The sequence below is a fragment of the Sinocyclocheilus rhinocerous genome, unplaced genomic scaffold, assembly GCF_001515625.1.
Source record: "Sinocyclocheilus rhinocerous isolate Xijiao unplaced genomic scaffold, SAMN03320098_v1.1 scaffold358, whole genome shotgun sequence".
In the NCBI taxonomy this organism is placed as follows: domain Eukaryota; kingdom Metazoa; phylum Chordata; class Actinopteri; order Cypriniformes; family Cyprinidae; genus Sinocyclocheilus; species Sinocyclocheilus rhinocerous.
The window spans coordinates 1,037,775-1,053,366 of record NW_015650700.1 but is presented as its reverse complement, the minus strand read 5'-3'; the positions used below and the strand labels follow the sequence as shown (position 1 = coordinate 1,053,366).

The following is a 15,592-nucleotide window of genomic DNA, read 5'->3' as shown; positions in this document are numbered from 1 at the left end:
TGGAAACTCAACACCAGCAGGGCTCCGAGGGTGGCTGTGTTTACACATCACATGAGGACTGTGACGTTTCCTCAGCTGTGACAGCAGTGTTAGTTTCTGTTGCTTACCGGGTGCCTCTATCTCTATAGTGTTTGTTCTGGAGGATCAGGGCAAAGGGTGAGGTTTCAAAGGTCACTGAGATTTCAGTGTGTTGGCAGCGTGAGAAGAAAGGGCTGGGCTGTGGAGCGAGGCTGGCGAACGTGCAATACAGGAAACTGAAGTTTGTTTGGAGTGTCTCGGTCCTCTGCCGAGTCTCAAGAGGCGTTCACATCATCCGCTCCACTCTGGATATTTGGACTACGGCTGATTTGTCTGACATCACCTCTAACTGAAACACTTGCCGGGGAAAAGATGGCTGTTATTTCCTGGGATAAGAAACTCTTGAACTTGCTGAACTTGTTTACAGCTGGCAGGAAAAAGTGAAACTTTCTTGATGGGCAGCCTTGTTAGTATGACCAAGCGCCATGGGTAATATGTGTGGATGTGTGAGGGGCTCTAAGGAGGAGTGTTATGTTGATCCCACGAAAGCCCCAATCAGCCCTGCACAAAAGGAGCTCAGTGGACGCCGATACTTTCAAAGGAGGAAGAAGAGGAAATCCGCAGAGTTCAGTGCTACTGACTCATTGAGAAGCCATGGGGCTGAGAGCTGTAGGAGTGATGACCTGGAGGATGTCACATCCGGTAGGAATTCCCTCAATCGGGTTGATGCATTGAACTCGAAGCAAGACGAGGTTCCAAGGCCCAGGGAGCCCAGTATCAGCCATGGGGTCTATGTTGGAGAAGTCCCAGTTCCCCGAGGTAAAAGCGGTAAAAGACCAGGTGTTCATCAGATGGATAAGGACAAAAGCAGGCCCACTGCAGAGCATAATCTACGTGGGGTCACCAAGAGCTCCAGAAGCATCGCCTCAAAGGATGGCCTTTTTGAAAAGAAACTCTTGCGGAGGCAGTTGAGGAGGGCGGCGAGTTTTGGAGCGGTGGAACATATGCTCCAGACACTGAGAGGAAAAGGCTTTTCAAGGAGCAGTGTGGATCATCAGTTGGAAAACATGGAGGAGTTCTCCAAAATTATATGGGACACTCAAGTGCACAGGAAGCGGAGGAGGGCCCACACTTGCTCGGGAGGTTTAGTTTCCCAGGCTACGTTGGATACTGTCCAACAAGATCTTAAACATGCTTCTACTGAACAGCAGGAGGTAATATCAGCATCTGTCGGCATATGAGATGCCATTTATGGTGCAACAATACAATTTGTGTATCATTACTTAATAGGGCTGGGACAATAAATCGATGCATCGTGAATCGAGAAATGATTCTGCATCGATTCTGAGATTTTCCGAAGGCATCGCGATTCTCTCTTGAATCGATTCTGAGCTTAGTTTTTAACAGCAGATGGCACTGCGTCCTTTAGAAATAGCTGTATTCTGCTTGCTTCCAGTTCCTTACACACGCACCATTTGAACCTAAAATAATCATTCATAAAGTTCGAAAAGGTTGAAGCGAATTACAAGGATGTTCACAGTGGGCTGTGTTTACATTAATCTTGCATCATAAAAGCTTAAAAGCCAATGTGCAAGTACATTTAACCACTTACATTACTCAGCCGAACGCGCAAGCGCTCTTCTTCGTGAGCATTTGTGCGGGTGACCGAGTGTGTGGTTAAAAACTAGCCTAGAGCGCCATCTGCTGTTAAAAACTAAGCTCAGAATCGATTCGAGAGAGAATCACGATGCATTCCCAAAAATCTCAGAATCGATCCACGAATCACGATGCATCGATTTATTGTCCCAGCCCTATTACTTAAGAAATACTCATGAGACATGCTGCGTTTACTCCATGTTGTAATTGCCATAATTACTAGATGACAACCCGAGACTTTGTAGTGGTCAGGCTGTGCAAGTCAGGGCTCTCAGAAAAGTCAGAGTTTACAAGTTGTTATTTTGAGTTCTACAAGGACGTGAATGCTTTTTCAAGGAATCTCATATTCACGGTCATTCCGGCTTGACATGAATACACCTATACAACAGCCTTGATTGCCTGAAATAGGTACTACATAGCAGAAATATTTAGGACAACTACAGACTCTTTTATCTCAAGCGACTGCATTAATTTAATCAGTTCTTGCATTTCTTGGGAATCAGGGACCGTGACACTTATTAGTGCCATGCTCTCTACTGTTTGAGACACAAGCAAATTAATTTAGTGGGTCCTTCCACTAGAAGATACTAAGGGTAATAGTTGACCTCTATTTTGCCTTGTGATATAACTAGTAACAGATACTTTGTGTCATAGCAGTGACTATATTCTTTATTTTAGCTATATTGACCCATCAGCATCTAGATTCTAGAAACTAGGCATTTTATAATGAATGATGCAGAGTTTCTGTAATGTTGTCGTTCATCTTGAGAGTCATGGCAGTGGTTAGTCAGAGTTGACATGTTTTGGTGTGTTCGGTTCTTGGATTAAGAAAACACATTATACCACAACATATTAAAACCAACAGCTTAATAATCATTCGCAGCTTGCTAAGTGTACAGTACATGAATGTGCTGACATTCAAGTCAACTCAAAAGAATCTGCCGGCCAGTGTAATTATAGCTTGTCAGAAGGCAGCAGAGCACATAGACTGTGGGTGTGGAAAGACTGAGCTATTAAATCAGTAGGTGTTGGCTTAGCTTTGCTCCAGGCATTTGATTTTAGAGCTGCACATCCTTCTTAGGAGTGATAAGTCATGTGAGATCTCTAGTGGTCAGTGGACACGTCTGTGCTAGTGGTCACTGTTTATTATGTTCACTGCTATAATAAAAATACATTTAATATGATTTATTGCTTACGTGGAGGCTACTATAAATAGCTCTAAATGAAGAAACAGAGCAACCAACCTGTGCTGGTAAATCACTGATCAAATGTTAACATGAATCAGCCTTTCTACGTGTATCAGCTAAGCTTCATTGCTGAAACAGCAGAAAACAGATATTCGAAAAAGGCCAAATTACAGATATTTGCTAATATTAGATTAATAAGTCAGACACTGATTCCTTTGGCTGTAATTTAACAGTATCTGTGTGTGGGGAAATGCATTGCATTATGTAGTGCACTTTTGCACACTTTTCTGCTTGCTCACAAGTGATCCCATTTTTATTATGGAGTGGCTATTTGCACCCAGGTGTACATGCACCTAAATTGTCTGTTTGACCTGCAATCGGAGTGACACATCCAAAATGTGCAGTATAATAAATACAATAGTATTTATATACAATGCTATTATAATATAGACAGCATTTGTTTCAAATGCTACCTACACTGGGGTGCAGACAGTCTTTATATTACTGCTGTGCCGATCTCTTTTTAAAATGATGTATTTTCATAGAGGTGAGATGATTAACATAAACAGTTAATCCGTTTTCTGTGTGCACATGATATATACAGAGTTCTAGCATGAGCGTAGCAGATCTATTCCACCAAGACCAAATACATTAACATTGTACATTACCATGCCAATCCATCCGAGATTTGTCATGACAGAAATGTATTTTATTCATTCTTAATTCTAAACTCTTGAAGCTTTTGCTAGAATATTTACAGAACAGATTTGAATTTACATTATGGCAAAAACAATTAAATGACGTAATCTGAACTGTACATTAATTTCAAGAAAAGATGCAACTGTGCTACATAGCAATTCTTTTTATATCAATTTAAAAATTGTGTTACGAAATGACCATTTCTTTACATATTTGCTGAGTATGACTAGGTCCGGATCCGTATCTATGTCATAACAGAGGTTCTTAACAAAAACATGTCATATTTCCTGTCTGCAGATCTCGGACATCCACGTGACAGGAGAGTCCGAGGACATGACAGCCAAGGAGAGACTTCTGCTGTGGTCCAAGCAGATGACCGAAGGCTATGTAGGCGTCCGCTGTGACAACTTCACTACCTCGTGGAGGGATGGACGACTGTTCAATGCTATTATTCATAAGTACAGGTAACAGCACAGCAATGTCCATTTCCAAAAAATATCCATCCATGTCCAAATATACATGGTTGTTTGTTTCTGGTTTCATGTGTTAAAGGGCATGTAAATAATGACTGAATTTTCAGAGTTTTTTGGGGGGGTAAACTATGTATGCTGTGCCTCTGAAAACTTTCTTTTAGGTGTTGTCACCTAGCCCTCCCCTCTCATCACCTGTCATATAGGGCCTACTTACACTTCATGTAGGGCCACTTCATGCATTTTCTCTGATCGGATAACTATCAGATCACAGAAAGACAGGTATAAATGCCCTCTGAAATGCATTCGAGACAGATTGCAATCTGGTGCGTCTCAAACCACTTCAGGAGATTCCAGACAGTATTGGACAAGTGTAAATGCATGTGGTTTTACTGTTTACAAAATGTTAAAGAAATAAGGTGTGAGTGAGTGTTATGGCTATAATTGTATATCTGATTTGAGAAAACACATGAAGTGACAAGTGTAAATAGGCACTTTTCACAAACCAGTCGATTAGGGCCTGTTTACACCTGGTCACTTAATGCGTTTAATAGGTATCCGATTGTGAAAAGACCTTGTGTAAATGTCCTCCGAAGTGCTTTCGAGATGCATTTAGAACCGATCACTCAAACGACGAAACTGGACAAGTGTAAATGCATCTGGTTGTTGAAACCACATAAGTGTTAAACATTTTTAAAAAAGAAACGTGAGAGCGTGTTATAGGCTATATGACATGTTACAGTCAGATATGACAGCGCTAATGCAACACGCATCGCCGCAGATGAGTAGCTTAGTATTTCTTCAGCAAGCCAACGCGCAAACTCCGCAAATGAAAATGAAAATGAGTCGCAGAAGCTCAACACACAGTCATCTTCATTAAGAGTAGTGAGACTAAATGATTTTACGAGTGCTGATGCCACGCTCTCTCCTATTGTGGTCTTTGGTTTTGAAATTGGCCGATAATGAATAAAATGCAGCGCATATCTGTTGCTTTCGTTGATGTGTACTCCGTTAAATTTGCATATAGCGCGGGAATTGAAGATCGGATTTGTATCCGTTTTGCAGAGACACATTTATGTGGCCAAATGTAAATGGAACCATTTGAACAAATCAGATCACTAAAAACACATTAAGTGACCAGGTGTAAACAGGCCCTTACAGATGGAGAAAACTAAGTCTTTTTCTTACTGAATATCCTGTTTCACTCTGAAATAAAATGTTACATCATGGAAGTGACATGGGTTACAGATGGACAGAGCTTTAATGTATATACACCTATATCTTTACTTCTCATCTCTGTTCTTAGAATGATCTGTTGTGCCTCATAGTCATAACCTGCTCTTTATAGTTTGATGAAATGTCATTTTACCTAACACACGCACAGACACAGTTCTCAGATTACCATTACTTCTTTGTGCAAAGAGAGTTTTTGCCGTGACTATTCCTGTCAGTCAGGGGTTTAGTAATGGGTTAATGATGATCCTCATGAGTGAATCTCACGAACCCTGTCAAGAACATGCCTGGGTCATATTTCACCTCAATATCAAAAGAATGAAAAATGAAGCCTATTTTTGGGGCAGTTAAGATGCTTAACGGTCCTAAAATAGGCTTAATTTTCTCTAGGCAAAGTGTAATTGTTCCTTAAATGCTTTTTATGTAAATGATGTCCCTTGATTTAGTGCGTACTTTCTCTTTGACACTGTCTGAACATTGAGTCAGTTTACAGAAATGAAAATGTCTGTTTCCATTAATTGAAGCACTTTTGGATTAAAGCACGATCTTGGTGTGTCATACAAAACATATCTGTCACTGAAAGATATCAGACACGCAGAGATTGTGGAGTGAGATCATATTGTCACGGTTCTGTCTTAATTCAGGCCCGACCTGGTTGATATGAGCAAAGTATCGACACAAAGTAGCAGATCCAACTTAGAACAAGCGTTTGGTGTGGCCGAGCAGCTTGGTGTGGCCCGACTGCTGGACCCAGAGGGTGAGTTTCAACGCCAAACTAATGTCCTCATGCACGTTACATCATTTAGCATTATGATTATATTGTCAAAGTTTTTTGCCTGTGTTTAATAACTATTTATCAGTTAGTTATTGTTAACATTTAACTACTTTTTAAGCATGGATTAAATTACATTTTTTAAGTGGTGACATTCATCCACCACTAATCTTTCATTCATTGATACTACCTCAGTCGTCTATACACTTCTTTACAATTTGGTGTTTACAATGTTTAATGTAATTAATTACATAATGTGGTGATTAATTAATCGAATTAATTGCAAATTAAATTTGGCTGCAAAAATACCCACAAAAGATAATTTAAAGTCATTCTTGTGTTATAAGAGAAAATATCAAGTATAGATATTATAAAACGTAGCTTTAGAAAGAAATATTTTATTTGATTCAACATAACATGTATTTGTATTACATATAAACCTTTAGGCTACAACGGCCTAGCATAAACTGTGGAACATAAAAGAAGAGAATTTGGGAAAAAATTCAGTATTTTTGTTCCTACAGTGAAGGTCATCGGTAACCAAATCAGCTTGGTTACCAAACAGTCTTGTTTTACTTCTGGTTACCAACATTCTTGATTATTTTCCGTAAAAGAAAGTAAATGATACAGGTTTGAAACGACATGAGAGTGAGTAAATGATGACAGAATTTTTCTTTTTGGGTGAACTATCACTTAATCGAATTAATTGCAAATTAAATTTGGCTGCAAAAATACCCACAAAAGATAATTTAAAGTCATTCTTGTGTTATAAGAGAAAATATCAAGTATAGATATTATAAAACGTAGCTTTAGAAAGAAATATTTTATTTGATTCAACATAACATGTATTTGTATTACATATAAACCTTTAGGCTACAACGGCCTAGCATAAACTGTGGAACATAAAAGAAGAGAATTTGGGAAAAAATTCAGTATTTTTGTTCCTACAGTGAAGGTCATCGGTAACCAAATCAGCTTGGTTACCAAACAGTCTTGTTTTACTTCTGGTTACCAACATTCTTGATTATTTTCCGTAAAAGAAAGTAAATGATACAGGTTTGAAACGACATGAGAGTGAGTAAATGATGAATTAATTTTTCTTTTTGGGTGAACTATCACTTTATTTATTTTTTTTTATTTTTTAATGAAATGATACTCTAAATGAGAAACTAATACTGCCAGTAGGTGGCAGTAAATGTCTTTATGAGTAAGTCATTGAGTCATTCATTCATTCAGTTCCTTCAAACTGCTGATTGATTCAGGAATGAAGTAAATGGCTCTCTTTATGAATGGGACATTGAATCATTGGCTCACCCGATTCGTTCAAAACATGGATTCATTCAGTAATGAATCACCGCTGTGTGGTGCTTGAATATGTGCAACAGTTCTGCTGTGGTTTTATAGGCAGGGTTTAAATTGGACCGGGGCCGTCCGGGGCTGAGCCCCGGCACATAGACTCCAGGGCTCGACATTAACGCTTCATTAACGCCAGACAAGTAACATGATTAAAACATCAGTAACCAAAAATAACTATGTAAACACCAAAACGCAAGTATTATTCTGATTTTATTACATTTAGAGTAAGTGGAGAATAGTGGATATAGCTACTGTATATTATGCACCTATTGCTGAGGCGAGGCTCCCGCAGCCTCTCCAGCAGAAATCAAAACGCGCAACACTAAGAAACTCAGCATCCTGAGGTAAAAATTCAAAATGGAAAGTTTTTATATTTAAAATGCAGTTAGTTAGGCAACATCACACAACGTTTTCACCATTACGACTGTTTAATAGTTCTATAAACAGTTCAACAAGCAGATACAATAATATTAGGTCACTTACATTTTAGGCGGAAACACAGCGCACCTCACAGCAACAGCCGATTCATTGCTGATTGATTCCGTGTTTTGAACGAATCGGTTGAATCAAAGTTTCGTTAGCCCACGCATAAACATTTGATGAATCTGCCGTTTGAACTAATCGTTTGAATGAACGACTCAATGACTTACTCATTAAACGCTCACTACTGGCACCTACTGGCGTTTTAATTTAGTTTAAAAGTATAATTTCCAGCATTTCTTGTTTGTATATTCAAAAATATTTAAAAGAATCTCATACTATTATTTAATGCAGTTGTATTTTTCAGTGTAAATGATTTTATTTGATAACGTAAAGATAATCACATTATTGTAATTGAATTTAAAGATCAAATGTAAGAATTTGAAATGAGATTAGTGGGAAAATGCCCTCTTTAAAGGTAAAAAAAAATGCCATTGGATAAAATATTGAATATATAAATATTGAATAAAATGAGAATATTGCTTCAGAATAAATCATATTTGCAAAACACACACACACACACACACACACACACACACATATATATATATATACAGTATATATATATAAGTTCGATACCATAGAGCCCCCCCACATAGCAAATCCCAATTTAACCCATTTATAGGTAATATTTTTGTTGCCAAAATTGAGCAAAAACAGACAATTACGTAGCCTATCTAAAATATTAGATATTAAAATACTAAAATATTAAATAAATAATACAATATTAACTTCTTATTTACCGAACTAAATTACATTTAAACTTGTGCTATTTGGGTGAAAAACAGCACTCGTGTGATATTGCTCTCGCTGCTCGTGTGATATCACCTATCATATGATATAAATATGAGACAAAACATTTTTTTTGTCCCAATATCTTACATTTTAAAGGCATATAACTGCATCATGTTCATCAACAGTCAACTGTATAAAATGTAAGATGACGTACTGGTCTGGGGTGGGGCGGTCTGTGTTAATTGTATTCAAATATTTTAATCGCGTTATTTTTACGTAACTAATTAATTAAATTAACATACTAAAACGACAGCCCTAAAAAAAATACAATGTCATTTGAAAACAACTTCATCATTATTATGCCACCGTTTTCTCATGGAAATCTATGAGGTTGCCAACCGCTTCCAAACAATGACGCCGAAGAGTATCTTTGTTTGTTTCAGTGATGTGTGAGACTCTTGAGATGTGATTGTTGTCTCAGACTGAGGATGAGCTGCTAGTTAACACAACTCTACCACATTTCTGAAGTGATTCAGCTTTGACGTGTTGTTTTCTGGTGCAGCACAACTGGTTCCTCCATACAGCGTTGCTGAATCTGAGCTGCAGTCTGAATGTCAGATATTTCGCCCTGCAGTTTCACAGTATTTCATGGTCATTTGTAAAACAACACTGGGATCTAAGAATAGTATTTAGCGCCCAATGGCTAACACTCTCCTCAGCAGACTAAACAGTGAATTCAACACTTAATAAAACCGTAAACAAATTTTTCTTTGTTGCAAAACTGTTCAGTGTTTTATAAAGTAGCATTTGAACTAATCAAATGTTTGTCCATTTCGAGCAGATGTGGATTTGTCATCTCCGGACGAGAAGTCTGTCATTACTTATGTATCAACGTTATACGACATCTTCCCGAAAGTACCGGAGGGTATGGAGGGCATCAGTGCAAATGTAAGTACAATCACATATAGTTATAATGTCACTACCCCTGTGAAAAAGAAGTACACTTTAACATAGTTTTAAAAAGAGTATTATTACAGTAAAAATATACTTTAAAAGAATATACTTAAGTGTGAACTGAATGTAATGTTTTCAGAGTTTATCATAGAGTTTAAAGTTATAGTTTTTTTATAACTTTATATATTTATTTTTTATAACTTTATTGTTTTTTATAACTTTATTTTTTTTTATAACTTTTTAAATTTTTTTAACTTTATATGTCATTTCATAATTACTGCCAAATGTACTGACAAGCATGACAATAGTAAACTAAAATATACTATGTCATCTTTATATTGAAGCTTGTCATGTATTTAAATATATTTGTAAGTAAACATTTGTCATTTGTAATGAAGTTACAATTTAGTACATTTAAAATATATTAACTTTAAATGTACAGTAATATTGAATAACACACAGTTGTAATTATGATAATAAAACAAGCGTACTTTAAAACACAACAACAGTTTAATAGTACATAATGCTTTAAAATGTACTTTAAAGTAAACCTCATTTTGACATTTTTGCATGTGTGCACTTTCTGAAATTGTATGACTCTTCTCTGAGGATACTCAGGCTGATAGTACATAAACACCTCATGGATGATATCAGCTACCTGACTTACTATAGTCAGGTTTTATCTGGGCGGGATGGTGAATTTGCTTGGTCTATGCAAATAAACTTTGTGTCTACATTTTCACATTACATAAGCATTCCGTGTATCTTGGAAGAGTTGGAGGCGCGTTATGCAGGAAATGAAACGAAGTTGGAAGCTCCTAAGGAATCTGTTGATTCTTTGGAATCTTTCCCAGAACATTGAGGAGTATGCAGTGTGCATACTGGTTCCTGTTTAAGACACATTGACCTTCAATCCAACATGCTTGCAATTCTTGAATAAATGAACAACTGAATACAGTATATTACAGGAAAGCCAAGAAGTGACACATCCTATAAATTTATCCCGTATTGGTGGAAGCATGACTGTGTTTACATATGTAGATCTTAAACAGAAGTTGACTGATGGTGTTCCTGAAACAGGATGTGGACATTAAATGGGTGGAATTCCAGAACATGGTGAAGTACCTCAGCCAGTGGATCAAACACAATGTGACTGTTATGTCAGACAGAAATTTCCCCAGCAATCCTGTGGAACTTAAGGTGAGATGCCTCACGTTTTCACGTTACTTCTAAGAATGTATTTACATATTTTCAAAACAGTTGATTTTTCCATGAAATGATGTAAATAATGTTTACACATTAAAAAAAACTAATCATAAACCAGACCTTATATTTATGCAAAACATAATGTTCTTTTTTCTTTTTTTATTATTTGGAAATGAGAAATGTGGCTCAGATAGTAGCTTGTACAATTAGTGCACATGCAGCTTTGGAAAGACATAATGGGGAGTTTTGAGGTGAACTATTCCTGCACCAATTTTACATTTTAATTTATGAAAGGGCAGATATATCTTAAGTAATAATTTGTCAGATAGCAGACATTTACAGATGTGCTTTTTCAGGGATCAGCAGCTGCTGAGAGCATTGCATAGTGTATTGGAGCCTGAGGCTCAGAGGATTTCCATGACAAATAGATAGCGACTCGTGACAACTATTAAAGCCTCTTTAAAGACTTGAAGAGCAGCTCCATCTTTCTCCTTGAGCAGAAGCATAGAGTACAGGTTTTCTACACTCATAACTCGATGGATAGACATCTCTTTGCTTTGTTTTGTCGTAACTAACCCTTTTGAACTTTACAGGCACTTTATACACAGTATCTACAGTTTAAAGAGAATGAAATACCACCGAAAGAAAACGAAAAGGCCAAAATCAAGCATCTCTACAAAATGCTAGAGGTTTGTATCTTTCGTTTTTATGTTTTTGATCGTTCATATTTTGTTCGTTTATGTGGCACATGTAGGGGATGTCTTGAACTGTGCTGTATGTTGGGATGTAGGTGTGGATAGAGTTCGGTCGCATCCAGCTTCCTCAAGGATACCATCCTAATGACGTGGAGAAGGAATGGGGCAAGCTGATCGTGGCCATGCTGGAGAGAGAGAAGAGCCTGAGGCCTGAAGTGGACAGGTATGAGATGATTTACACACGCTATCTCTCCATCGCTATTTCTTAATGAAAGAATATGGGTGTGGATGACATGCATTCCACTGAGGAATTCACTTAGGATCTATTTGACGTTTTTGACATTTACATTTTGAATATTTTTTATTATCATATCAAACTGGCAACAATACAAACTTAAAAATGTCCACTAAAGTACTTCCGCAAATCTCAACCAATGTACAGTGACACATTATGTCAAAGGTTGACCATGTTGGCATGTTCCAGTTAGCTCCTGCTGGTAAAATTAGCTGTATATTCTGATGAAATAAAATGTTGTTTTTTTTCAAGCAATATTTATAGTACCAATATATTTTTTATTTTACTAGGTGTTTTATCAGTGCAGGGTTCTTAAAGAGGTTCTTGTTTATGGAGGGTTCTTAAAAGCGTGAAATTAGCTTAAAAAACCTGCTATAAGCAAAGATGGCAGATTTCTAATCTGATCAGTCCTGCACCAGCCAAGCAACTGCTATTGAGATGAATGTGAATGCTAATGGTGGCTTTCTCTGTAGACCAGCTTGTTATATGCCATTCTCCTTAAAAGTCTAAACACTGTGCTGCTTTTTAAAACACTGCTCAGTTTGTTTGAGCATCCCTACCAATTCAATATAGCAGCAGATGGGGCGCAACAATCTGTTCAATATATATCTGATATCTGATAATTGGGAAATGAGGGAGTGTTCTGTAAATCTAAAAACATCACGTCATTGGGCTCAACTGGTGTGTCAATCATTCATAAATCCATTCTTATGTAAATTGTCAAAGAATGCATTGAAATGAATTGTTGGAGAAAAAATTAAGAATGTTTTGTAGGCACAATTAACACTGAACTTTGTTCTGTTTATGGTTCAGGAATTAGGGCCTTTATGTTTGCAGTTTTAATGTTTTAGTAAAAATGTATGTAGGTAATTATTTATGGATAAAATCACCCTTCTATGCATTTCAAATTTATGTTGAAGATATATTGTGCGGTCTTCGGTCACTTCTGACCGGAGAATTTTACATTTTGAATTTTTTTAAATCGTAGCTTCACCAGAATGGTATGAAACTTGGTGACTTTTATGGCACTTGGTATGTGAACACACAAAAAAGGGCATGATTCGAAAAAGCTAAGTGGTCCTAAAAAAAAAAAGTCACACTCATGGTCTTCAGTCAAAAATGACCGACCATAGGAAATGAATGGGAAATGGGAAAAAAAATAGAAAATACAGAAACATTTTGTGTGTACAATCTACAAATCCCCCACAATGCAGAAAAAATTGCACAGCAATGAAAGGGTGAAACTCTAAAACATCTAGAGTGCAAAATCTACACACCAACTCACACACGCGCGGACACACACTTATGAACTGGTGTGACTGTAACAGCAACTATGTAAAATAAAATCAATAATTAAACTACAATGCAGTAAAAAAGTGGACAGCAAGGAAGGGGTTACACTCTAAAACATCAAGAGTGTGAAACAGATACATCCACTCACACACACTCACAGACACACACATACAGAATTATACATGCTCAAATTAATTGGTATGGCTATAACCATATAGCCAATCAACGTAAACTCAGCACACCTGAAACGAGGATAGGTGCATGGGAACAAAATCAAACAAAGTTGAATCAAAAATAAGTAACGAACCCGCACACTATCAATACTTGCTAATTCTTAAACTTTATTAAACGCAACGTTGCGTTTAATAAAGTTTAAGAATTAGCAAGTATTGATAGTGTGCGTGTTCGTTACTTATTTATAACCATATAGCCAAAATGAGGTTAAAATCAGATCAGACCCAGAAGGATTAAGCTCTGATAAAGCATTCCTGTTCATTTTTGTTACATTTTTATAGAATTTTAATGTTTTGTGTAACAAAATGCTGTCTGTGTTTAGGTTTGATTTAAATCCACAACCTAATAAAAGTAAACAATTATGTATAAAAACAACTAGGGAATTCACAAGCCTCTCTATAGGGTCCTATACTGTACAGGAATCTAGTGGTTACACCATGAAATTACAGGTTTTTATAGTTTTTTTTTTGCTCTCACCAGGAGGTGATTTAAGGGATTTTAAAGGCCTAGTCTCTATTTTAATCTGAAATACTGCATTAATTGAAAAATAATAAAAAAAAAATTAGATTTTTTAAAGGGATTTTAAAGGCCTAGTCTCTATTTTAATCTGAAATACTGCATTAATTGAAAAATAATTTAAAAAAAATTAGATTTTTTTAAATACTTTTTTCAATGGGAAAAATTGATCATAATTATCGCATAAATATTAATTAGTACCATAAAATTCTCTCAAAATAGAAAAGAAAAAATATTATTGAACACAAATATATTAGATTGATTTTACTGAAAAAAAAAAGTTACATGTCAGGTGTCTGGTCACTTTTGACCGCAAAGACCATGAGTGTGACTCCCAAATGAGGAGCGCACAAGGGTTAAATGTCATCAGAAGGCATCAGTTTTTTAATTATATTGCCCAGCACTCCGGTTGTGCAGCAGAGATTAGTTTTGTTTCCTGCACAGAAATGACTGTCACACCTGTGCAGTTCACTGTTGTTACTCATAATATTTAGGTGAAAACATGGTGTTGGAAATTACCTGGAAATAAATGGAAATCACTCATGCTTTTGATATTTATTAGCACTTTTATGTACACATGATTATATAATAACAGCACTGCTATCAATGCCGTAAAATGGTTGAAATGACTGTTAATGAGGCAGAGGAATGTGTTGTGTGGTGTGACACCCCCCGTCTCTCTCAGCCTAACTGTCTGAACCTGTGCTGGATCATCTGTCTCACATAAAAAGCAGCGCTCAGTGTTTTACCTGGGGCTGATGCTGTTGTGGGCTGGCTTCTCTGCCATCGGTATGAGCCTATAAATAGCAGTGGCTGGAAGCAGGTGCGGTCAGAAGGGTGGTGCGTGCGGATCTGGGACTGTAGATGGCCGCTGGGCTCTCTGCTGCTGATGGAGGGGTGGTAAACGCCATTCTCTGGGTTGGCCAAAGATAGTGTTAGTCTGTTATGATGCACAGCAACCTGGCGTACTGCAGTAGCACCTCATCAGTGAGTGACAGCACTCTGACCAGCCTGGGCTCGGCTGAAAACCTGCTCTACGTAGCACATGAGCCTCTGTCCAGCACACCGCTTTATCTCAATAGCTGCTCTGTGTATGGACCCAGGTGAGGGAGCCACACGTGCTTCAGGGAGAGAATTAGACGTGCTTTGTGGTTTCCTGTGCAAAATTCTGTACGAAACGTGCCCTGATGTTTGATTGTACCTGTCTTTTGTTTTCGTAGACTTGAAATGCTACAGCAGATTGCAAACAGAGTTCAGCGAGACTGCGTAGCCGGAGAGGACAAATTAGCGTTAGCGCGGACGGCTCTGCAGTCGGTGAGTTCCTAATCTGGATTTTGTCTTAATTTCCAGTAATTGTCAAATTAAATTTTGTTCTTGCTTTATTGTTTCTTGCTTTTTTGTTCTTGCTTTAAAAACAAAATTGAGTGAGGTTTACATTTAGCAGACTAAAAAAAAATAAAATCACAATTTTTACCTCTCAAGTAAATATGCAGTATATACATGAGAAGTTCATTTGCAAAAACCAATAACTCCATTTTTATTTTTTTTTCAGAAATCACTTTTTTTTATTGCGCATTCCAAGTAATATCAATCAAACTGCAGTTGGGTTGTTTTGATTAAGTAATAATAACTTAAACAAATACAGGTAATTTACAATATTAAAGTTCATTGAAAGTATGTTTTTTTTTACTTTTTAAAAGTTTGTTTTATAGCAAAAGCAGATAACTCCAACAGTCATTTTTTGGCAAAAGCAGATAACTCCACATTTCATGTTTTAGAGTTAAAAAAAACAC

General features: G+C 37.0%; 1 protein-coding gene across 1 annotated transcript in view; it reads left to right on the top strand.

The window, feature by feature from the left end:
* Positions 1–260: 260 nt before the first annotated feature.
* LOC107712326 (dystonin-like) overlaps positions 261–15,592 on the top strand; it is a 120,240-nt gene continuing 104,908 nt past the window's right edge. The window contains exons 1-8 of the mRNA XM_016517550.1: positions 261–1,232; positions 3,858–4,024; positions 5,908–6,020; positions 9,448–9,554; positions 10,641–10,760; positions 11,360–11,455; positions 11,557–11,684; positions 15,020–15,113. Of these exons, the coding sequence (XP_016373036.1) occupies positions 504–1,232; positions 3,858–4,024; positions 5,908–6,020; positions 9,448–9,554; positions 10,641–10,760; positions 11,360–11,455; positions 11,557–11,684; positions 15,020–15,113 (1,554 nt within the window). The 5' untranslated portion in view covers positions 261–503. The remainder of the gene's footprint in view (positions 1,233–3,857; positions 4,025–5,907; positions 6,021–9,447; positions 9,555–10,640; positions 10,761–11,359; positions 11,456–11,556; positions 11,685–15,019; positions 15,114–15,592) is intronic.